Source organism: Megalops cyprinoides, chromosome 24 (genome assembly GCF_013368585.1).
Source record: "Megalops cyprinoides isolate fMegCyp1 chromosome 24, fMegCyp1.pri, whole genome shotgun sequence".
In the NCBI taxonomy this organism is placed as follows: Eukaryota; Metazoa; Chordata; class Actinopteri; order Elopiformes; family Megalopidae; genus Megalops; species Megalops cyprinoides.
In genome coordinates, this window is record NC_050606.1 from 14,803,165 (window position 1) to 14,828,650 (window position 25,486).

Here is a 25,486-nt window from a genome sequence, read left to right on the forward strand (position 1 = left end):
ATTGATTGGTTGTTTGAGGTTCACTGTGGTTCATTGATTGACAAGAGCCAAGAAGCACCCCTCCCCCCCAGGTGCCCTGTGCTATGAACTGTCTGCTCCACCCATTTGTGACCTAAAGCAGCAGACTCATGTAGGCTCATTATGAGGAGGAGACAATGGCTTTTGTGTTTTCTGCTTCTGTTGTGTCTGTTTCAAAGGAAAACAGCTGCAAATTCCCAAATGACATGCAGGTCTCAGAAAGAACATAAACCTCACATCTCCCATGATTGCATAACGATGTGTTTATATGTACACAAAGCCAATTTGCTCATTTTAACTCATTTTCTTCATATGTGTTTTCCCCATATTGCCTTAGTGCACTGCAATTAATGAAAAAATTGTGTATTTCAAAGAAATGTGATTTTGCAGATGACTGTTGGATGTCTACCTGCATTTATCTATCTGACTTGAATTCGGTTTTTTGTTTGTTTGCAGGACTTAGTTGTCAAATTTTGCCTGTGATTAAGAGTTTGGGGGGCATCCAGAGTTTTGTAAATATGAGAAAAAGTTGCAGAGAAGTTTGGACATGCACTGCAGATATGTTATTTGCTATTATCCTTCCATCAGAAGTAACATCTTGTTCTTTTATTCTGCCGCTAATGAGGACTGATATATTGCTTTCATAGTGGCCTGCACCATGACTAATTGAGTTTTTACAATTTAACTGGTGAAAACAACAGGGTGGGTTTGCTGCCCAGAGCCTGGATTGTGACCCCTTGTAACAGTAAAACTGTAAATTAAGCCAATTACGCTCATTTAAAAGCGTACACACACACACACATTTTGGGTACTCCTCAAAAGCCTCTAGCCATAATTCAGACTGAGTCTATGAGCTGATACTGACTACTCGTTCTGGCTTTCATTTAATTGGGATGGTATTGTTTGGTTTTGTTGTTCCAGTTGCACTGCTGGCTCCAGGGCCCCCAGCAAACTTGGACACAGATCACGATCTGTTACCATATCTGCCCTGCCTGGGCCGTGTGAGCACAGTGCGTTGCCTCTCCTGACCGCCTGCATCCAAGTAAAGAGAAATAAAAGGGGACCAGCTCTTCAAGTGGACACGGGGAACCGCTGTGGGGTTTTAGCTAATGAGAACCAGCCTGGACCGGTGGTCAGGCACAGGAGCTGGAAAGAGCAGGAGTTATTGGGTCAAATCAGAACCATGTGGACATAAATGCCACATCGCATTTTCCAGTTCAGCTAAGGTGCCGTCAATCTTCTGTTCAAAGGCTTTGCTTCATTTTGTGTCACACATTATGGTTAATTCCGTCGGCTGGGTTTATTTCCTGTGAGGCTAGAACAGGGTGTGCCTAGAATGGTTATACGTTCCTGTGGGAGTTACTTAAATTTAACTTAACATTTAAAGAAAGTGTAATGCATGTATGCTTGTTCATTGCTTGCAGTGTGAGTCCAGTGTTTGAGTAGCATGTCTGTCTGCAGAAGGAAAAGTTTTTTTTTTTTTCGTTGGTGGCCTTACATTGCAAATTGAGGATTGTAAATCCAAATTCAGGTTCATAATAGGTGGACAATACCAGTAGTGCTTTGACTCAAATGCAAACATTTCCTAACTGGATAGGTTTCTACAGAAGTGCACAACTGGAGCTGCAGTGTTCCCCAGTTTCAGGGCTGCGTTAATAACCGATTCAGAGCCAAAAATAGTAACCATAAACAACAAAGCCTTTGAAACTGAATGTGTGAAGAATGCTGTTCGAGCAACGTGCTAGACAACATCGCCCCCGTGACAGCTCGTCACAGGCGCTTGTTTGTGTGTCCGGGCTGAGGGGGGGAGGTGAGTGTTGGTTTTCTCAGTGAGAGCTCAGGCAGCACAGCGGTCTAGACCCTGCTCTAGAGCACAGACAGCGGTCGAGCGCTCTCCTGCCTAACAACCTTTATTGCGACCGGCATGTCGGGTCAAGGAGGTCAGCCGGAGCTCGCACACATGCAGGCAGCCGCAATAACCTTGTCTAGTCTGGAGCGAGAGAGAACCTGCAGGTTTTTTTTTTGTGCTGAGTCAGGGGTCCAACTGGTCCGCTTGTTGTATTGTAAACTGGAGGATGGCGGGGTGGTGGAGTTTGCAGCACTGGCTCTTTCTGTGCTGACAGGCAGTAATGTCTACCTGCTTCAGCCCAGCCCTGCTGGGTTCACCAGCAGAGACCCCTCCCGTCTACTGCGTCCCTGCGGGGCGGGCGTGATTAAACCTGATTGTTCTCAGCCTCATTTCTCTGTTCGTCTTCCTCCTTCCTGCAATAAAAAAGCCCCCTTGGTCACTGTCCAGACCTTTAAGTCACCGGTAGTGTTTCTAGGGGGAAACAAAAGAGATGGCCCAATGCCAGCTCACCCGCAGGCTTCATCAGAACCAATCCCAGCTGGTGTGGGCACTTAATTGGCTGATGATACGGCCAGGGAAAGTGCCAGGCATGACCCCCCACCCCACCCCACCCTTTGGCACATCACTGTGTGCACATCACGACTGGACTACTGCAACGCTCTCCTTGCAGGCCTCCCAGCATGCACCACCCACCCTCTCCAGCTCATCCAGAATGCAGCTGCCCGACTGATCTTCAACCTCCCCAAATTCTCCCATGTTACTCCCCTGCTGAAATCCCTCCACTGGCTTCCTGTTGCTGCCAGGATCAGATTCAAGACCCTGACCCTCGCCTTCTCTGCAGTCAACAGGACAGCCCCTGCCTACCTCCAAGAACTCATCCAGCCCTACACACCAGCCCGACCCCTACGCTCAGCAGCAACTGGACGCCTTGCTCCCTGCATGGTCAAGGCAGGAGGTGCTCGTTCTGCCAGACATCGGCGTTTCGCCTACATCGCTCCCCAGTGGTGGAACGAACTCCCGGTCTCGCTACGGACAGCTCCTTCACCCCAGTCCTTCAGACGGGGCCTGAAGACGCACCTCTTCAGACTCTACCTGGACTGACCCAGCACACAATTGCTGCCCCCCCCCCCCCCCCCCGCCCATCAGTGCTGTAAATTGCTGTGCTTTTCAAAAATTGCTGTGCTTTTTAAATTGTGCTTTTAAATTTTGTCTCTTGTTGCCGCCTTAACCCTGACGCTCATTGTGCCGTTTTGAAGTTGTTGAAGTTTGCCGTTCGAAAGTATATCGTACTAGTTGCCCTTTAGGCTGTAATTGTAAAAATCTGATAGTACTGCGTCCTCAAACAGACCTTGCTCTCAGCTGAGAACTGTCTCATTGTGGAACTGTACACATCCTGTCCCCGTACTGTCGCTGTACCTACTGTATGCACTTTTGTAAGTCGCTTTGGATAAAAGCGTCTGCTAAATAAATAAATGTAAATGTATTTAGTGTTGTGCACAGCACAAGCTTCCATCGTACTCCCAGAAGTCTTCACTCTCGAATCAGTCATGGAGATTTGGGAGTAAGATTATGACAGCTTTAGAGCACAAGATCAAATTGGAGTCTTTTAGTGATGCCGTTTGGGTGAGGAGGTCCTGCTGTGCAGTCAGTGCGAACCATCAACCATCAGTGGGGCACAAGTGAAGTATTGTCAAAATATTGAACTGGATGGCAAAGCAGTCAGCAAATGTGGAGGCTGCAGGCTTGAATCTAAAGTGCAGCTCCACTGTTGCTTTCAGGTACTCAACCCTAAAGTGTAAAGCGGGACCTCTGAAGAACTAATACAAAGTGTGTGTTTTAAAGATGCGTGAAAGATGGCACATACCTCAGTGGATATCTTTCTGTTAAAATGAATAATTTTTCAGTGTTTGCTTTTTATGGCCCCCTGAATAAGGGTGTGTGTCATGACAGAACGTTGCATGTAGTGTATGTTTGAAGATTTCACCATGTTTGTGGACACCGTCACTCATCGTGTTTTGTGAATGGCAGAATTTGCAAATGTCCAGCAAACTGATCTGTCATATTTCATACACATTGATTCCTGATGTTCTCCAGAAGCGGGCTAATCCCTTTTTCCAAGTCGTTGTGGCCCTGTGTGATTTTTCGCGTTTGGCAAACCCGAGAGGGAAATGGCGGCTTTTCAAAGCTGCCTGGCCTTTACGGCGCATCTTGGCAGGGCGTTTTTTAGGAGCGGGGCCAGCCTTCTTCCACAGAAAAGCTTACTTGTTCAAGGGGGTTCCAGGCATATTAATAGCTCGCAATTGTTGGGATTTAATTATTCCAAAGTGTGCCACAAAGGCAGCATTCTTCCTTCATACGTGTCTGTCGTATTACGCTTCCAAAAGTGTTTTTAGGGGCTTATTACTAAATAAAGGAGGCGTAATAAGGTCTGCAGCGTTTGGACGTCTTCACTCGAAATTTTCCTGTTAAAACCTTGGCAGGTTTACGGCCAAGTCATAAAAGGAACAGCATAAACTGTGTAACAGGAGTCGGCGTTAAGCTGTCCCGCAGTGGGCTCCCGTAATGTAAAAGGTCCGTCCCGCCCTTCGCTCATCTTGAGGGAGAGATGCGTACAGATCCGGGACTGTAATCCCATCTCAGAGGGGTCTGCGTTTTGTCATAGCTATTGGCTATTCTAAAATTGGGTTTATGACCTCACAGTTTGGGAGGCCTGACCCTTCAGTGCCCGTGACAGATGGGTACTGAGATGTTTGTATGTGAATGGGGGGGGATTTTGATTTTTTTGCCCCCACCACCTCCCCCACGCACACCCAACCCCTCCTCTGCCACCTCCGCTCCAGCTCTCAATGTAAATATTTTCATAGACGGCATTCCTGTGCGGCAGCGGTCTAGCTGGGCCCATCTGGCCTGGAGATTTTTTTTTTTTTTTTACGGGGGTTGAGAGTGAGGGATGGGACAGCTATGACCCACTTTTGGTTATTTGGAGCGGGCCAGGCCCCCATGTTTATTTTCGGTGCCTTCTGCGAGGTTTTCGAGAGAGCGAACTTTCCTGCGGAGCCAGGCCGCGTTCGCCTCTGCTGATCTAATCGTCGGCGCCTGCAGGCGTCCGCCTGTTGTGGGTGCCCTCTTGCTCAGCTGAAGGAGTTCAAAAGCAGGCCCCGTTTATTTGCGATTCACTTCTCACCCGCCCCCCGCGTGCGAAATCGGAGCCTTTCCTCTGGGGTGAGGTCAGCGCCCACAATGTAGGGGGATCGCATTGACACCCCCTGAGACTCCACACTGAGGAAGTTGGCCTGTGCAGATTGTTGTCCAATGCCCCCTGTGTCGTTTTACCCTGATATGAACACATGACTCTGTCAGGGTTAGGGCACTGGGCTGGTAACAGAAGGCTGCAGGTTCAAATACCAGTGAGGAAGCTCTGAACACATTGCACTTGAATAACCAAGGTGCTGATTACACCAGTAGACCCTCAGCTTTAGAGTGAGAAGTGAAACATTCCTCTTATGTGCTAAACTGACCTTATGGACTTGTACGGTGTTGTCATCAGCACAGGCTGAATGTGTAACAGAGGAATGTGCGAGGTGTGTGGTGTTAATGATGAAAACATGTGGACAAGAGAAACAATGCACAGCGCTTGTAAATTTAATTGTCTGAGTGTATTTGGATGGAATGTAGTCTTTCTCAGCTCAAATGTCACATTGCTCCTCCTGCGGTGGCCTGGGTTTTTCAGAGGAGCATCTGCCCCCTAGTGTCTTGTTTTGGTAATGCATTCACAGACATTGGCATTTCTTGAGCCCAGTCACAGGCAGCACTTTCATTACCTTCAAGGTTGTCCTGAGAGGTAAAGGGCAGGGATGACCGTAATATTTCAGCAGATAAGTGTGAAATATAAGTTGTTATTATCGTTTATAACTGCAACTGATCTGTCTGTCAGTGACATCTCGGTATGAACTAAACTTGCACTGATATGCTTCTGGCTTCTTGCGGGATGCTGTAATATGCTATTTATTCATGTACCTGTGAAGTGTTAGCTCACCTACAGTAAGCGTGTCATATTCACACCTAATTTTTACTGCATCCTCAAGTTAATTGAGATCCAGTTCTCATTCACTTGAAATATTTCTCAACATCACAACATCAACATCACATCACATAAACAAATTTAGGTTCTAAGTGCCATCATTAGTTATGACTACTGTAATACTGATTCTTTGGTACACCTCTATTGATACACCACTGTGTTCCTAAATCTGTTAATTTTATTATTCGAACTCCATGTCACTTTGGGTAAAGCACAAACCAAACAGATGTCTTATTTAGAATTGTTATAAAGGCACTTGTTATAACTAGACAAAGTCAGGAACATTATATCCAGATGAATTCTGGCATCATTATCATATCAGTATGTGACCTAGGAGAGGTATAGACTAGGACGGTTATGCAGAACACTTTATTACAGGCATTTTAGGTCACTGGAATCAATTCTGTCTGCTGATGAAGGCTAAAGCTAAATCAGTATTTGCTCATGGATTTAGTCTGAATTATGGCTGGAGTTTGTTTTGCACCTTTAAAAAATAAAGATATCTCATTTTAAGCAGTTTTCCTTTTTGCTAACATGCACAATATGTTAAAATGGAAGCTTTGTCCAACCCTAACAAGCTTACAGGCAGCTTAGTATCAGCCCCCCTTTGAGGGAACAGCAGTCCACCACATGGTCATAACCCCAGGACCTACAGACGGAATCTGGCCTTTTCTCTGAAGAATGACCAGTGGCTTGTGTTACAGCTATGTTTAACTCATGTATTTCACTGGAGACTTGAATTCATTTCATTTTCATTGTAGAAAATTATGAATTCACAGAGCATCCAACTAAAATAAACACTTTCCATGAGTTTTATTTTCCCGCAGAATAGCCCGCGATGACTTTCAAAGTCTCGAATACAACACGGCCAGGTTTTAAACCCCCAGCCTTCTGTAACAGATCGTGTATGAACTTTTCCCTTCTTTTCTCAATTCCAGTCACTCAGCAACCCAAGACATCTGAAGACTACTGTTCCGATATTGTCACGTGTGAAACGTAATGTTGGAGTAGTTGTAAAGAGTCGTAACTCCAGCCTTGCTTTGGATTGAACACCTGAATTCCTGCCTGTAGGCATTGAGTGTTATTCATTAACTCTTCTCCCTCCTTAGTGGTGAAAGTGGGGCTGGAAAGACGGAGAGCACCAAGCTGATCCTCAAGTTCCTGTCGGCCATGAGCCAGCACTCCCTGGAGACCTCATCCAAAGAGGGGACGTCCCACGTGGAGCAGGCCCTGCTGGAGAGCAGGTGGGTCCGTCCGTCAGCGGCCGCCGCGGTGACAGTAACCAAGGGAGACACAAGAGGCCTCTGAGCTTCTTTTGACATTTGGCTGCCTTTATGACCTCCTTTAACCCCCCTCCCCTTGAACTCAGTGGCTGCACTAACAACCCATCCCATCGTCTGAGGTGAATATCAGTGTCTGCACACAGCGAGGCTGGCTGTCTGGTTCTCACAAACGAGGTTACGCATGTCCTCAGTGTCGGCAGGAAGAGGGCTGGTTTCTCTGTCCCTGCTTTCTTAAGGCAAGCGCCTCGTTTGACCCGCGATGGGGAGTGGCCCGCGATGCGGGAGCCTGTTTGTTTCCTCTTGAAACTCAACGCTCCCTCTCGTTCCCGACAGTCCGATCATGGAGGCCTTCGGAAATGCCAAAACCGTCTACAACAACAACTCCAGCCGCTTCGGGAAGTTCGTGCAGCTCAACTTCTGCCAAAAGGGGAACATCCAGGGGGGTAAAATTGTGGACTGTATCCTTTTCTGAAGACACGTCCCTTTATGTCAAAGTAACACAGTATCATACATATATAGAAGAAAATCACCAGAATGTCATTTTTGAAACATTCAATGTTAGATACACACGGACAGACATACACACACACACACATACACACAAGCACAAAAATATATATTTTTTGACCCGTCAGGGTGATGACGAGGGCAGCTTTCAAGTCTCGGGCATATATTGGCATTCACCTCACTCTGTTTTATCACTCAGAGTGTGAAAAGGCGTCTTTCCTCCAGTGCTTTCCTCAGTAATACCGCCTGTGCCTGGAAGGCCACGGCTGTATTACTCCAGCATCCTTTGTGTAGCAGAGGGATTAGACATACACATTTATAAGGTCCTGTTGGGGAATGCCAAATCTGGAGACAGGATGACATCCTGATGTCTGCTATCGCTCTCTCTCACGCTGCCAAATGAAGCCCTGATAACCAGGCTTACACCGGTGTTGTGAGTCCATGGGAAGAGAGGTCTCTCCTCCTTCCTTTTTCTGTCTCCCTTTGAAATATGCAATCCTGTTTCTGTCATTTGCCTTAACTGTGACTTTCCGGCAAAGATTTACTAGAGAAGGTGAGCTTTTTTTTCTTTTGTTATGGCCATCACTACCACACAAGGGCAGAAGAGTAAATTATACTTACAAATCGTGCATTATAGTGATGAATGTATAACCATTTTACAATTTTTATGGCACTTTAGGAAGCATGAGTGTGTGGGTTGTCTGAGAATGCTTCCTCTGAGGTTGTATAGGGCTTTGTTATTAGAATGCTGTGAGGGTTTGTGTTCAGACGTGTCTCCTCTCTTTGGACAGAACCGGGTCGTGAGGCAGAACCCTGGAGAGAGAAACTTTCACATATTCTACGCTCTGCTGGCTGGGTGTGACCCAGAGCAGAGGGGTGAGTGACTGTTGTTGGTCGGCGGAGGAGGGCAGCGTTACTCCTCTGAGTGGATTAGCACTTTCGGGTCGGGGAGGGGTAATGTAAAGATCAGTGCTGTGTGACCTGAAGTGTAGGGACGTGAAACTGGGTTTTGACAGTACCTAGCATTTATGTAGTCGTGGGTTAAAGTGAGGCAATGACCTGAGGGAATTGTGCTCCATACAAACAGGTTTTGAGTTCTAGTCACAGATTTGGAATGCTGCTGTTGTACCCTGAAGCATTTCTTTTACTTAAATTGGTCTAATAAGAGATAACAGTATTAGTGTGTTTGTGCAGCTGAACAGGCTGTGATGCAGCTGAACTCCAGCACTGCTTTGGAGAGACCCAAAAAAGCACTTCTTATGAATTTTATTATCTCCGTTGAGAGAAATTCACACAGCCCTTCCAGTCTTCAAGCACCATCTGCAGCACGATTTCCCTTTTCCATTTTGCAGAGGCCTTTGGTTTGTCCAAACCGGACACCTACTATTACCTGAAGCAGTCCGGATGCGTGGCGGACAAGACAATCAATGACAAAGACACTTTTCAGGAAGTTCTGGTGAGACCTTCTGTCCACGGCCTTTGCTTCTTTGTGCTCCTGTAGTTCATGGCATTAGACTTTGGGATGTGATGCTGGTTCACTTAATAAGGAGAGGATGTTTGGCATTGCTGGCTGGTTGTTGGAATCAGTGCTTAAAATCTGAGAGGAAGCTCTTGTCTGAAAGAAACCGCTGCTGGCAGAACCTCTGGGCTTCCCAGACATGTGGACTCCATATGCGTCACCAGTCAGTTGTTATTGGTGGATTGATATGCATGATTGGCCATTCAGGACAGCAGTGTAGCATAGAGGACCTGTAACCAAAAGGCTGCTGGTTCAGTTCACCCCTGGGACACTGCTCTTGTGCCCTTGGGTGAGGCACTTAACCCAAAATTGCCTTAGTAAAGATTCGGCTGTATAAACAGATAACATGTAAAAACCATAATCTATGTAGGTTGCTCTGGATAAGAGCATAAATGCCAGTAATGTAATACAATGACAGTTAGTTGAACTGTCCAGGGTTTGCCAAGGATTTTATACAAGTGGAATAAGGCACATCACCTCAAGACTTAACCCATAAGCCTAAACTGAAAGAAACGGCTGCAGATAACCCAGAACTGCCTCAACAAATATCCAGCTGTATAAATGGGTAACGTAAAAAAATTGTAACCTATGTAAGTCTGCTAAATGCCAATAGCGTATTGTAATGTATATGAGTTGCTGATATCCTAAGTGATAGAAGCGAAGGTCGTAGAGAGGGCTACAACTTGAACCATACATACCCCCCCCCTTCCTTAAGCGGGGTTTCTCACGGGCGGTTGTGTGATCTGGCCCCCTCCCCAGACCGCCATGCGGATCACGCAGTTCAGCGAGGAGGGCATCCGGGAGATCCTGCGGCTGCTGGCGGGGATCCTGCACGCCGGGAACATCGAGTTCATCACCGCCGGCGGGGCGCAGGTCTCGTCCAAGTCAGGTCAGTCCGGGTCCCCTACACAGCCCCCTCCCCAACACCGCCACCACCAGAGGGCATCCACGCTGGGAAAGGGAGACAGGAAGTGGGGGAAGGGGGGGGGTGCAATCTGGCCAGGCTGCTGAGGGGGGAAGTGGAGAAGGGGAGAGGTCGATGACAGGGGGCGTTGATGCAGAAGAGCTTCTTCCTTCCTAAGGTCGTTGCTATCGCCATGCTGGTCAAGAGGAATCTTCACTGCCTCTGATTTAGTGTAGTATATGGGCCTTGCCTTGACTGGATCAACCCCCTCCCCCCACTGTTTGTTAAGAAATGTTAATGTTAAGTTTTCTAGGAAGCTGTCACTGTTTTGTTTTTTAAAGAGGCAGTGCAGTTTTCACAGGTGCTGTGTTTTGACAATGCATTGAGCTATTGAGATGCAGTTCAGTTTTTTTCCCGTTCAGTAAAAGAACTAATAGCAAGAAAAAGTAATGCATATGAATTTTGTATTTATTTTACTTGAATTTTGAATTATGAATGTTGGGAGGCTGTCTATGAGGTAGGTCACGCAGAAGGTAGAGATGAAGTCGAAAACAGCTGTGACAGAAATGAATATTTCCCCAGAACTGGTGTACTGAGGAACCTAATGCAGGAAGCATTGGTGTCATTGTAAAGTTATTGCTTGAGAAAGCAGCCCTTCAGATGACATGCTCTTGGATGTGTGGTCTCGGGATGATGATGTCACCACTCTGTGTGATGCAGCTCTAAGCAGGGCGTCGGAGTTGCTGGGGCTGGACTCTGCACAGCTGGCCGAGGTGCTGACCCACAGATCCATGATTCTCAGGGGGGAGGAGATCAGCACCCCACTCACTGTAGAGCAGGTAAGGGGGAAGGGGGGGGCAGTGTAGCATACTGGCAAGGAGCAGGGCTGGTAACCAAAAGGTTGCTGGTTCGATTCCCCCCTGGGGCACTGCTGCTGTACCCTTGGGCAAGGTACCCACCCAAGAATAGCCTCAGTAAATTTCCAGCTGTATAACTGGGTAAAATGTGAAAACTGTAACCTGTGTAAGTTGCTCTCCTAAATGCCAATAATATAATGTAATGTAGTGGAACTGAATGGAAGAAGTGGTGGCCACAGAATCTACACAAGGCAATGGGAGAGGGCTCAGGACTCCAGAGCTGAGGGTTGCTGGTAGGGTGCTGTACTGCAAATTTATTTTTACACACTATGAACACACTTCAGACAACGGCCACTGCTAGGCCACTAAATTGTTTGGAGGATGTGAGGACAGATCGTGTGGTCAGATGACCTTTTGTCCCATGTGCCGGTCCTTCTTGAATGGCGTTTTGAAATACAGCTGAGAAAAAAATAAACATTTACCATTTCCCTTATTTAATTTAATACGGTTCCTGTTTATGTAGCCTTTGAAGTCCCTGAACTGACTCCTCGGAGTCAGTTTGAAGGGATTAAAATGAGCTGGAATAATCTCATATGCATGGCCAGGTTACCCAAAGTCCCTCCACTTCAAACGTCCTTGGCGCATTGCTGAATGTAATCCAGTCGGCCTTGTTTATAGTGGAGGAGGCCCAGAGCTCCGCTCCAAAGCACACTCAGCCGTGTCAGGGTAACAGCATGTATCCTCTATGGAAGTGGAAGCCTGCTCCCCCAGCCTGTTGTTTATCAAACAGATGAAACCCTGAAGCCTGCCCCATCTAAACACAATGTCCAGAAAATGATGTTAAATGGGTTTGGAGAGGTGGGGGCGAGGCTCCAGTGACAAGGAGGTCGTGGGTTCAGTTCCTGGATGGTACAGTGTTGGGATATCCGGCCACCAAAAAAGGAGGCACAACTTAGTAAACAGATGAAACAAGAAGCTCGGTTAAACCCACCGAAAAACAAAAGAATACATACATTGCAATGATGTGTGTTAACCATTTTCTGGGTAATGGTTAAAGGGTATTAGCAAAGTGATTTTTCCCCCTCACAGGCGGTGGACTCCAGAGACTCTATGGCCATGGCACTTTACTCCCAGTGCTTCACCTGGATCATCCGGAAGCTCAACAACAGGATACGAGGAAAGGAGGACTTCAAGTCCATCGGGATCCTGGACATATTTGGGTTTGAGAACTTTGAGGTAGGTTGGATAAAGCCGGGGATGTGAATATGCCAACAGTCAGGTCCTTTTGGGAAGAAAATACATACATCACATTATCACTTTTCCCTGGTATATGAAATGCCGTCTCCTGAGTTCAGTATAAAATGGAACTAAAAAGTTGACTTCAGCTCAACATAAGCTACATCTTATCTGTTATATATACTAATAACCAACTCAGTCTTTTTCTCTAATCTAAGCATGTGTTAATATACCTTCCTTTTTAATGAAACCAGGGATGGTGTTTTGTTGGACATCAAGAATTAATCAGCCATGTAGGTGGTCTACATGTGGTGGTCTAATGGTATCATGCTTGATGAATCCAACCAAGTACTTTTCCTAGATATAATCGTCTCTGCTTTCAGTTAGTTACAGTACATGTTACACAGGGATCAAAAGTTTCCAGCCTCACCCATGTGTTATTCCAGAAACACTGTTTTTCAACATAATCTCCTTTGACTTCAGTATATTTATTTCAGCAAAGCTCAAGCTTGACTATCCCCTCAGTGTGAGCAATTATTACTGCCCCCGCCAAGTACACAGTCACTGTTTCCTTTGAAAAATCCTTCCATGTAACTGAGATTTTAGTTGAATAAATAGATAACATTGGCTAAGAATAAGGAGTGTGGGTTCCTTTTTCCTTAGCAGGAATTTAATCTCTGCACAATTTTTAATTTCCACATTAGGCTTAAAATGTGGAAAATTCTCAACGGCTATCCTAGATAAAGATGAAAATGTCAGTGTATAATGTTATGTGCTGTGATTTCTGACAAACTATGTCAGTCTATCTCAAGAACATAGCTACCTTGGTGAGGCCACAGGCCTTTTGATCTGGCCTTGTAAATGATAGTCATTAATGTATGGATCTTTTTTCATGGGGTGGCCATAAGCTCCTCTCACTTTAATCCATTTGCCCGCAGGTCAACCGATTTGAACAGTTCAACATCAACTATGCAAATGAGAAACTTCAGGAGTACTTCAACAAGCACATATTCTCACTGGAGCAGCTCGAGTACAACAAGTACGTAGCACTTACACTACACAGTGCTGTCTGGCACTGTATTCAATCCAACACTCAACCTGTCAAAATTATCGTTACCATTCTCGTGTGTATTGGAGTCTGGGAGCTGCTTACAAAGAGGCACAATTAACCACAGACAAAAAAGGGGGTTGGGTGGGGGTGGGGGGCGGGGAAGTTTGTGCCGGGTATCATTTGCCGTGAATAATGAAGTCTCCGAATTTACCTGGTGTGATAACAGCAGATCGCTCTTCATTAACCGTTGCGATGCCCTCGCTGTGCGGGCAATCCATCAAACCTCAGAGACCAGCGGGCGCGTCGCCGTTTACCGCCGGCGTGATTAACGAGCGTTCCCTGGCATGCAAATGAGCCGCCCTCGCACCCGCTCTCTCACTCATGGGCCTTTCTGATGGGTGGGGGGGGGGGGGGGGGGGGCACGGGGTGCGATCCCGTAAAGGTCCGTTTTAATTACGGGAGATAAAAGGCGGAAGGGAATGAGCCATCACAGCGCCTGATTTGTGCGGCCGGTTAGGGGGGCCGGCCTGGATGAAGCTCCCGGGGACACATCGGACTGGCGTGGAGGTGGCATTTCTGAATGTTAATGACATAAAGTGGGAACGGGGACTCGTTCCCTCTGGCGAGCGGTCTGAAGGAATCGCAATTAAGCCTTGGATGCATGCCATAGAAAGCAGCATAACTGGCTCCAGAGTGTGCTGTCCCTGTAGGTGTAGCGGTTTAATTCTACCCAGCATCGTACCTGGGATAAGTTTAACTCTCACCTGGAGTCAGTGTCTTACTGGGTGCTATTGGTGCAAGTATGTAAACTGTATGGAGAACAGGATCATGTGGATGACCCTGCATAGTGTCACCCCCGTTACAGTAAACTCTATATTTCCACTTTTATGTGTTCAAGTAGTAAAACTACTTGCCATGTGTTGTAGATTCTGTGGAATCAAGTCACTGTCTCACCAGGCTGTATGTTCAGCTGTTCTGTCACCTCCATTGTGAATGTGAAAAGGGCAGGGTGCATCTGTATTTTCTGTAGACTGCATTCAAACAGGACAAGTTGTGGTACAAAAGCTTCCTATACGAGACTGACAGTATCAGAGGCCTATAGGGTTTGAATCCTACACAAGACAGTGCCGTGGTGCCCTGAGCAAGGCTGTTAATCTCTTTCAGTAAATATCCAGGTATATAAATGGATTATATGTAAGATACATACATCTCCTATATAAGAGTATCTGCTAAGCAGACAAGTAATGACTCATTGTAGTGTAAAGAGGAGTTTAATATTATTTAATGCTAAGGCTGTCTGTGGGCATTGGATTCAAGCTGTAATTGTGGACCCAACGCAAAAGGTCTGGGGATTTTACATGACATCGTGATTCTATCTTTAGCCACTGCTGTCTGAACACTGATGTGGTTTTTGCTTATAGGGAAGGGCTGGTCTGGGAGGACATCAACTGGATGGATAATGGTGAATGCTTGGATCTAATCGAAAAGGTAACCTTTCTTTTCTGGGGGCAAGATATCCCCGTGCCACAAAGCGACTCCAGGATGTCTGTGATATGCTCTGTTCCTGCTTATCCGCAGAAACTTGGAATCCTGGCACTAATTAATGAGGAGAGCCACTTTCCCAAAGCCACTGACAGCACTTTGTTGGAGAAGCTCCATGGTCAGCACTCGGTAAGTCATGTACCATCACCATAGGTTACCTACATCATGTCTCACACCTGTTTGGCCTTAAAAAATGATTGCTCAAAATATAGTCAAACTGGCACAGTGTATGCTGCTGTTATTGTTGCGAGATGGCACGACCAGAGCGTTACTTCATTTTTTAAACATCAGGAACGATATGGGTGATTCCTTTCACTGCATGGAATTTTAAAAGGGTCTAACTGCATTGTGTCCTGACCTTACGTTAATGATTCTAGCATATGTTATTAAGAGGACCGCTTCCCAGTTTAGAATGCTGGCTCTTTCCTGTGTTCCAGTTCTTGGCTTGAGGAGACTCTGTTCCTATTACACAGCTTGTTCCTATTAACTTTCTGAGGTCATCGGTGAATTTAAAGAATCGCTGAGTAGTATTTTAATGTAAAATACACAGAAGTGCTCATAAATATTGCATTACTACTAGCATAATTGTTTTCAGCTTGTTCAATTTATCGCCTGCCCGAACTCCACAGTCGAGGATTATGAAATATGAGAATGCAAAATTGCTCGAGGCACGTGGAGAAGCGATATGACTTCAGTCACCAGAAATGGCAAGAATTTTTTTTTTGCAGTTTTAATGGGAATACTGTTTCAAAGTCGTGGAGCACACTTCTCAAATAGCAAGCATCTTCCAAAGGGCCTATATTACTGGGTACTGGACAAAACAAGCATAAGTGATAGCCTGGCACGATGTCTGCATTCTTGGTGTTGAATGTTTCATTTCACAAACAATGTTATGACTATCATGTTATATTACACACAATGTTATGGTGCTGACACAGACATTTCTGCTATTGCTAAAAATTGTGTTTTGGAATTAAATTTGCTCTTTGAAATGGAAAATACTTTAAAATGCAAAATACTATTGGTTTTGATGTACTGCATAGCAGTGAACCCTTCTACCCCCTCCCACTACCACCCACTCACTCAACCAATACGTTACTGTGTTTCAGCCCATCAGACAAATTAATTGGCTTGGAATGAAGTATAATTGGTAGTGCTGATGTTAATTGTGATGAAAAGGTTTCTAAATTAGTCACTTAAAAATTTAATCTGTAGAATGACCTTTTAGCAGATGAAGGAAAATAATAACATGCCAATGCAGCACGGTATTTCACATAAATGTGGTTTTGTGAGAATGGTAAAGAGGCAGCTATGAAATACTGCGCAGTGCTTTGGAGCTTTTGGGTAGAACACTGTCGCTGATTTGATGTTTGTTTCGTGTATTTCCCGCATGTGTTTGGCTGCAGAAAAACTCCTTCTATGTGAAACCACGTGTTGCCGTCCACTTCTTTGGGGTGAAGCACTACGCCGGGGAGGTATGTTTCCTCCCACGATGGTATTGGGCTACATGCGCCGCTCTCATTCTCTTTAGTAATCCAATCCCATCCTGAGAATAGTACCAAATTGCGGGTGTCCTCACCGTCCACGCTCTCTTCATCGCCCCCTTGTGGTCTGCCCCCGCAGGTGGTGTACGACGTGAGGGGCATCCTGGAAAAGAACCGCGACACCTTTCGGGATGACGTACTCAACCTGCTGCGAGAGAGCAGGTATGTGCACTCCCCTTACTGCAGAATGATATAAACCGTTTCAGAACAGTCGTTCTTGGAACCTGTCATGGCATTGTTGTCACTGCTGCTGCCGGTGCGATTGGGGATAGAGATAAAGAGTTGATATGAGGTAAGTTGCGTCTGTGTGCCAGACTTTCTGCTCAGGTGAACACAATGGGTTGCATTCAGAAAGGGGGACAGGACCATTTCACTGCAGCTTGAACTTGGAGTTGCCACACACCTGCGGGTGCTGCTTTGTATTCAAACGCAAATGAGTGTGAGTGTGTGTGTACGTGCTTGCAGGCGTTTGTGTGTGTATTGAGCTGTCAGTATTGAGTGTTTCTCTTCTGTGCGTGACAGGTTGGACTTTGTCTATGACATGTTCGAGCACGTCTCCAGCCGCAATAACCAGGACACCCTCAAGTGCGGCTCCAAGCACAGAAAGCCCACCGTCAGCTCCCAGTTTAAGGTGAGAGATAAGAACTGCCGTGGCCCACAATGCACTGCAGTGGGCTCTCCTGCAACCCACCCATATTTCCTTATGCCCCTAGCAGGAGATATTTATCAAAAATCCTGGCACCATCAGTCTGCTTGCGTATAGAAAGACAAAGCTGCAAACTAGTTCAATGTAAATTTTATTTTTAGAGCTCTTGTTTGAAAAGATAGTAGGTGTCTTGTTTTTACAGAAGTTGTGCTCAATGTTATATATACTGGAATAGCACACAAAAATGTTATAATAACACTAACACTTTATGAGAAACATTTTTATAGATGGAATTTTATTGCATCAACTGTGAAATTGTGATGTGTCCTGGTAAAGGATAAACGGTGGTGTCTCTCAGGGATATGTACCTACAACTCTCATATCCAAAGCCGAGCACTGTTTCCGCCTGCTTCATGACAGTACATGCATAACTGTATGTGGAGATGTTGAAATCAGTTGAATCAGTCAGCCAAGTAAACACTCATACCAAGTGATAAATTGCTGATAAACCAGTTAGGAAGGATGTAAAACCCTGAGCTCAAATATGATTCAGTATAGTGTATGCTTTTTTAAAACTCTAATCTAACTTATCAAAGCAGTAGAAAATATCAGCACTAGCATACTGGGAATGATAACAGCACTTTCACATTACTGTTTTTTTTATCTTATCCTGGTTGGCTCCCACCAGGAGCAGAATGCAAAACAACATTTAGTGCAAAAAAGTTGAAAGTTTCTGAGCTTGTTGCCTTTATGTCAAAACTTTTTTAATCTACATCCAGCAACTCATACTTTCCTCCCAGAATTCTTTGCACTCCCTGATGGCCACCCTCAGCACAGCCAATCCATATTTTGTGCGCTGCATCAAGCCCAACACTGACAAGGTAAGTCCTTGGCCTCAGCTCTGCTTCGCTCCAATTCAATTATCAGTTCCATCTTTCAAACCAAAAGGAAGCCCTTCTACTAAAAAAATCCTTCCTCCATCTGGTGCCTCTCTCCCATCTCCTGCAGTGTACATGGGGCACTTCAGGGCTCTTGAAGTTGAAGGGTGTGATGAAGACATGAGGCAGGATTCTGAAATGTGGGGAAATTTTATGTCTGTTTTATTGCATTCTCTGCCAAACAACACCGGGCCTTTGATATATAGTCAGAAAATACAATCTTTTTTTTTCCTTCTACCACTAACGTTTGATTTTTCTACAAGAAATATTCTTTGTCTGATAAAAATTTACAGAAAACATTCTTTATCTGTGAGCAGAATGTGGAATGGCAGTAGAGGTGTGACCTGTCAAGAATGGTTTGATCAAAGTCAATTTTCCGCTAGTTTACATTAGAAGTTTTTACGAGCAATTTTTACGTGCTGTCTGGGATTGCAGACCCTTACCCCTTCGATGACCCCTAGTGGTAGGATGTAGTAGTGAATCAGACAGAAACAATGACAAAGGCAAGACCTTTCATGCAATATTGAACCAACACAGATTAACTGTTTTTCTATTCAGTCTTGTTGCTCAGTCCTTGAAGATGTAAGACCAAAACTGAGGTCAAGAGCACAGAAAATAAGTAGGTTTTGCTCAAATCGGTGCCATGTTGGTTCAAAGGTACAAAATCAGATTTTGAAGATGCCAGACTCAGCATGCCTCACTTAGCAAGCCAATCGTATAGTTAGATGGTTCATGTGAGCTCTTGCTGTGAATGTGTAAGAAATTGCATTAAGCTGTAAGAATGTAAATTGGGTTTGAATTTCTTTGAATTTCAAATGTTAGGCTCAGCTCAGCTTGACAGCATGGCATGGACAGATTTATTGAAATGACCTAGTAATTTGTTGGTAGGATTGAATGAGCGAGAGTCAAATTTAGAGTCATCGCTGTTGTGAACTACCTTTATTGCTCAAGATTCATTGTATAGTCAATGCCAAAATCAGATGACCGAGAGTACTACATTGTTTCATCATATAAACAAGACTGTAAATGCTACATTACTTTTGCTGTCTGTTTAGCAGACAGGGAACGCTTGCACAATATGTAACCCGTTTATACAGCTGGGTATTACTTAAGCAATTCAATTTAACTACATTGCTCAGGGGTATAGCAGCAGTGCTGCATTTATTTCACGTTTGCAACCCTCATCACAACCCCAGTTCTCTCATCACCTTCCAATCTGTTCCAAATTGTTGCTTCTTAAGGCAGGGATAGCTGGTACATTGCAAACATTCTCCATTCCTCAACACATACCATGTGTCAGATTTTCATTTGTGTAGAGCCCTCTATGTTGAAATTGGCCATATGAAATCTCAGTGGCCTCTCAGCTATACCTGAGGTGTCTCCCCTTTAGATGTTGCTGAGAACTACAGCAGTGCAATTGGATAATTTCTGAAATACCTTAATGTCTAAATAATGTGTTTGGAAGTAGTTTATCTCCTCTTGTTCTTCCTTTCTAATGAGTGAAGTGTATTCTTTGGCCTGACTTGTGTAAATGTTTACCCCAAATGTGAAAACACAGTGGGACCTATGGTGTAACAGAATAGGGTGTTTAATTGGCTGTGACAGTGCAGGTCGGAAACCTCTCTGGAGCATACATCCGTGCAATACACAGTAATGCTCTTCAAGCAAGTCTGCAGGGACTTATACGGTACAGGGCACATCAATCTGTCTGGAATTACTCTGCCTAGAGGTGGATGTGGATGCTGTGAGGCTTGAGGGAGAATTGTAGGTGAGAGATGTAATTTTGTAGGTCTCATACCTCTTTGGACTAGCGTCTGTTCCATTGAGGGAGGCTGAATGTGATAGTCTGATAGTGTATTTTGCCTCGATTGTGTGTCAATATTAATCTGTAGTTTTGGACAGTTCCACTTCAGATCAATAGAGGGCGCTGTGAAGTATTATCACTCCAAATGGAGCAGCTTGTATGACATGCAGTTATGGAACACTGTAACATATTTGTGTCCTTTAATCAGTTTTGTGTGTTTATTTCATCCTGCACTGAAGAGGAAGAGCTCAGACACATTTAAGTTTTCTTTTTTTCTAGAAGTGCTCCTTAAAAATATACAGAAAACAGACTTACGCTTCACGTCTCAGTCTGGAGAAGGTCGCATGTCATGCCCCTCCATGCATTGAATCCCACCTTGTTTGTACAGTGGCAGGTGACGGTGCTGTCAGTGTGATCTGAAATCTATTATCTGGAAGACTTAGCAAGAGCAGAGGCGCACTGAAGTCTGCACGGGACCCTGTAATTTACATGTTTGAAATGATTCTGACATGGCGCTCAGACAACACAGTCTGGGCCCGGATTGCTAGCTGTCTAAACGGCACCTCCCCTTCTTTCCTCAGATTCTGCCTGCACACACGCTCCCAGTAATAACCTTTGCTGAGCTGGCATCCTCAAGCAACGTTTCACTCTAATGGTTTCTAAATTGCAGGGGCTTGGAGTTTGTGTGGCCAAACAGTGAATTTAAAATGGGATTTTCAAAGTATTATAGACACAGACAATAGCTGCAACATGGCAAAAACTTTATTGAAATGTCATAATCTATTGCTAGCGTGATCCAATGGCTATTAGTTTGGAGACCTGTGTTACCGCGACATGAGAATTTCCTCTGTTATTCTGTGTGTCTGTTTTACACCGTTCAGGCCAGTCGAATGAAACAGACGGCTCACTGTTCAGTCAGACTGGCAATGGCACTGCTTTGTAAGCATGTGGAACGTTGGACTCTTATTTACTGCAGTTGTGAGACACAAATCAGATACACATGTAAAACCAGATGGACCAAAACACTGCAGTTCAAGCGCCTGGACTCTCTCCAAGAAGGTTCCGCGGAGTGAGGGCCTCACATCAGCTAACATCCTCTGACAGGAGGGGCTTTACCCACAATCCCACAGCGCTGCATTTGAAATGCAAGCCTTTTTTCCCACCTACCCTTTTGACCCAGGGCTCTGCCTCTTTATAACAAGGTCTGACAAAGTCTGAATCCCCTAATCAAAATATTAATGCAGAGAAATAATGGTTGATGTAGACTTCAGCCAGGAACGACTTTTGGTTAAAGCATTTACATACTGGAGTGTTTTTCTGAGTCTTTCCAGTTATTCCATTATATTGCACTTACACTTGCAATCATTACCCCTCAGGACAAACAAGCAGGATATGTCCCATGGATACACACACACACACACACACACGTACATTCACATGCATGTGCAGGGACACGTACAGACACACACATGCACACACATACACACACACTGTCACACACACATGCATACATGCACATACGCGCACACACACACACATGTGCTTCCACTCCCCCTGGATCTGAACGAGCCAGGCGTCTCCAAGCATGACTACTCTTGAGCAGGAGCTGGTATGAATTAGACCGGTGGAGCCAGTGTGAGATCACACTGATGACTTGAAACATGAGATAGGCAGACAAGAGAGAAGAGCTTAGACACACTGCACGCGCTCAAACTGGAAACACAGGCCAGCTCTGGAAGAAGCAGGTAGGACCTCTCTATTTTATAGCCTGAACTATCACAAGAGGGTAAAGGCCGTTTTTCATATGCGCACATCAGTAGTGGACCTTTGTGTCGTACTACGCGTTTAGGTTTGCATGATGTATTTGTTCAGGTTCTGTTTTCACTTTTGAAACTGTGGGCTTCATCTTTCAACCTAACGGGAATCAGTCACTTCTCTGCAGTATTACACACAGGGGTCTGTTGCTCTTCTTACTTTGACTGTACTCTTTCAAGTGCCTGCCTGCCTTTGTGACTTTTTTGCTGGTACAGTAGTTTATAAAGCTGCACTGTGAAATACAAATCATGCAGAACATTTTTTGTCAATATCAAAAATCTGTTTTGTAGAGATTTGTTTTAGGGTTTTGCCCAGTCCCTTTTCCTCAAGTTACTTTAAAGAGAAGCAACAGCGTTTCACAGAGAGATTTCAGCTGCGACTTTTAAAGTTTGGCTCAGCGGCGGCGGTGACCTGTGTGGACCCGGCGGGCTCTGTATTCAAAACACGGCCCGTTTGGAGCGCACTGGCCCCGCTTTAAAGCTGGGCTTGGTGGCGGGGCTTTGTTTCAGAGGAAACAGAAAGCTGGGGAGTTGCTTTAAGTTGGCTGCGGTTGAGGGAACGCTCCACGCCCGGAGAGTGTGGGAGACCGCGGCCCTTCCCGGCGCGCACCGCACCTCTTCCTCTCCGAGGGGGGGGTTTGCGTGTTCGGACCTGCGCCTGGCAGCCCGGTGACAGAGGGGACAGGAGAGGCCAGAGCAGGCATTCAGGACTATCCAGTTTCACCTGGTTATTTATCCTCCTTAAGTGTTGACAATGGCCTACAGCATGCGGGAAAGAAGAGTAATGCTTTGCGTCATTGCAAATTATCTGTAACACGCGCAAGAAATGTTGGGTTGCTCTTCAGTTGTAATTCAAGTTCAGTCTATGGGAGGTGGATTGTTTTGCATCCTCATTTTTCATAGCTGTGGAATGTTTGGAGAGTTAAATACAAAGGAGACTAAGCTCATGCTTTCTCAATATAAGCTGGGGCCCCTGTAGGAACGGACAGACAGTGGTGACAGTTTCAATCCCCAGTCATAACTGCAGAGTAGCTCTTATGTGGTGTCCGTTGGCTCTCCTTGCAACATCATGGTGAGGTATCATATTATGAGCCATGGCCTGGACTCAGACTCTATATTTTACATAACCAGAGCTCTTCAGTGTTGCTATCATCTTAAGACCAGATAAGAACATCTGGGGAAGTTGAAAGGCATGCCATTACGTCATTTAAGCAACTGTTGCACCATGAGCAGTGAACAGTTTAACTTTTTAAAAATGTCAGTTTTTTGGACAATTTACAATGATGCTTGAATTATTGTTGACATCTGACTGCAACAGTAAATCAAACATAAATTTAAATTGGGTGAAAAAAAGAACAGCATTCTGATGACCTGAGCATTGTCCTAGTTATGCCTTTCTGCCGGGGTTGGGAACAGCAAATCATCAGAGAGAATGAGAGCGCGCTCCAAAACAAGCAGTTGTTGGGGGGATTTCATTTTGGTGACTCTGGATGTCTACAGTCTTTTTCTAGGTGCACAAAATTGCTGAAGCTTGTTACATATTCTTCCTTGGTTTCCAGACTTTTTTTGATTTTATGCGTATTTCACTTTCTATGCATGCAGTTACATAAATCAGTAGCAAACATTGATACATATCTAACATAGGACATATCTTTTACACATATTTAAAAGCTAAAAAATATCCCTTGTCATTTATACTTCTTTTACAACTGTGTATGGGCTGGGATTTTTGGACATGTGAGAGGTGCAGGGCTGTTGCTGCGAGGTCAGTAGATTTAGCAAACCCCCAAGCGGACATCTCCCAATGTCAATAGCAATAGTTTAATTATCAGACCCGTGGATTCTCAACTCCACCGTGGAGGAAGGAACCCAGCCTCCCCACCAGCCGAATTAACCCAATAATAAACCCAAACACTACCCCTCCCCTTTGCGCTCCCGGCAATTTCAGCCAAGAATGGGAATAGTCCGGCCTTTGGATGATGTCTGACCTCTGGTTACCTAGCAACAAGCCACTGAAGAGGGAAACATTCTGGGCTGGGCTAATTTACACATATCAAATATTGGCTGTGATGAAAGCATGGCTGGATTCCCATGGCGTTGTCCAAAAGCTAGCCCCCACCCTGCAAAATTACCACCACAGCAAAGGAAAAAAAACATGAACGGCGGAAGTAGTAATTTGTGTGCACAAGAGATTGTGCTGGCAGCCGAGCTTTCCATGCCTCCTGCTTTCTGTTGTAATATCTTCCCCTGACGGTTCAGCAGGTTTCCTCTCATATTGGGCTGTCTTTTGAATATTTCTTTTTTTTCTGATTGCACTTGTGTAAAAATGCTGTTAGGGACTATACTTAAATGAAGTGTGTGTGTGTGTGTGTGTGTGTGTGTGTGTATACATGCCCAGTCCTACAGTATAAGTGTGGATGGTCTTGGGGGTTGAGGGGATAAGGGGGGGGGGGTTTCGTAGTCACTAAAGGAACCCCAGCATGCTTTTTGCAGGTCCAGTCAGTTGTCATGGAGATTATTGGAAACAATGATGCGCCATCTTGTGCCGGTCACTTTCTGTGCTCTGATCTCAACAGGGTGTCAGGATGACCATGCTGAGGAGATCCAATCAGGATCCAGAAAACATGAGTATAAGTCTTGCTGCTCATGTTTTTTTTTTTCTGCATTCATAGTTTTGAAGTATAGGTATAAGGTATACAGATAAATGTTTGAAATGGCCATCCAGTTGAAAGCAAAGGTCAAAAATATGCAATCTTAGGGGCCATAGTGGATGGGAATCAAGATAGAAACTCCTTTGATTTAATAAGGGGTTCTACAACATCAGGTTCTCATGTGTCCAAATTACAAAAGCACATTTTTCACTGTAATATTGATATGTGTAGGGGATGTACATGGTTTGAGTAAAGAGAATTTGTTTCATTCTCTTTAGATGAGTTAGTATAAGCGAGAGTATTTTTGAGTCATAATTTGCCAATAAGTCTGTAAAGCTATGCGCTGTATTTGAATTCTGAAACACAAGAACAGATAAATATATAAATACTGTTCAAATTAATGTAGATTTCACTACCAACACAATGGTGGTTATGCAGGTTATACTGTGCTACTGTGAAAATCAATATCAATAGATTAATATCAGTACAAAGTCATAAGTCATGTATTGTGTTGTCATAGACTAACCAACATATATTATTGCCATATTAGTATATGTAATTGTATGATTTTAATATACATTGCAGAATTGTTGTGTATAATTACATATAGCTCCATATAAGTATTATTTGACATACATATTTAAAAGATCAGACACATTTTGACATATGTTCATACATACATTCTTTTAATGTTTGCACGCATATTTGAGCATGTTTATTTTTTTATGAAGGCCGGTAGATGTGGAGCATCCAAGTGCTGTTATATAAGACTTTCATTATGGTTGACGGGACTTTTGGTCTTTAACACGTTGCAGGGACAGCCCGATTGTTACAGCATGAGGAGTTGTTCTTCAGGCTGTCTGTGGGAGCTGTGAACGTGTGATTATTGGTCCCTCTGCCTTTGGTTCAGGCATTTCTGTTCCCCCATGATGTACTCTTGTCATCTTGTGTGTATTATCAAGGCTTCAGGTTTCCATCTGATTAAAATCCCAGCGAAACGAAGAAAAGCCGAGGCCGGCGGCAGTGCTCTCGTTTCCTTATTTTCTCAAGGATTCGACGTGTCTTTGAAGTGAGCCGGGCATGCTAAAAAGAGACCGTCTCCTGAAGGAAATAAACAGCGAGCTGCACCCGCTGCTGAAATCAAAGGCCGTGCAACTTCGCGCTAAAAGAGCAAGAAAATGGGGGCAGATTGCATTGGGGGGACAAAGGGAATATCGAAGACATCCAGTCGCGTACTGGCTT

General features: G+C 44.8%; 1 protein-coding gene across 1 annotated transcript in view; it reads left to right on the forward strand.

Annotated features, from left to right (window-relative positions):
- The window catches only part of myo10 (myosin X), a 116,293-nt gene that overhangs the window by 59,394 nt on the left and 31,413 nt on the right, over positions 1 to 25,486 (forward strand). The window contains 15 exon segments of the mRNA XM_036518817.1: positions 7,058 to 7,192; positions 7,565 to 7,689; positions 8,278 to 8,291; positions 8,530 to 8,614; positions 9,091 to 9,194; positions 10,017 to 10,146; positions 10,882 to 11,000; positions 12,108 to 12,254; positions 13,193 to 13,293; positions 14,727 to 14,793; positions 14,884 to 14,976; positions 16,254 to 16,322; positions 16,471 to 16,553; positions 16,914 to 17,022; positions 17,838 to 17,918. Of these exon segments, the coding sequence (XP_036374710.1) occupies positions 7,058 to 7,192; positions 7,565 to 7,689; positions 8,278 to 8,291; positions 8,530 to 8,614; positions 9,091 to 9,194; positions 10,017 to 10,146; positions 10,882 to 11,000; positions 12,108 to 12,254; positions 13,193 to 13,293; positions 14,727 to 14,793; positions 14,884 to 14,976; positions 16,254 to 16,322; positions 16,471 to 16,553; positions 16,914 to 17,022; positions 17,838 to 17,918 (1,462 nt within the window).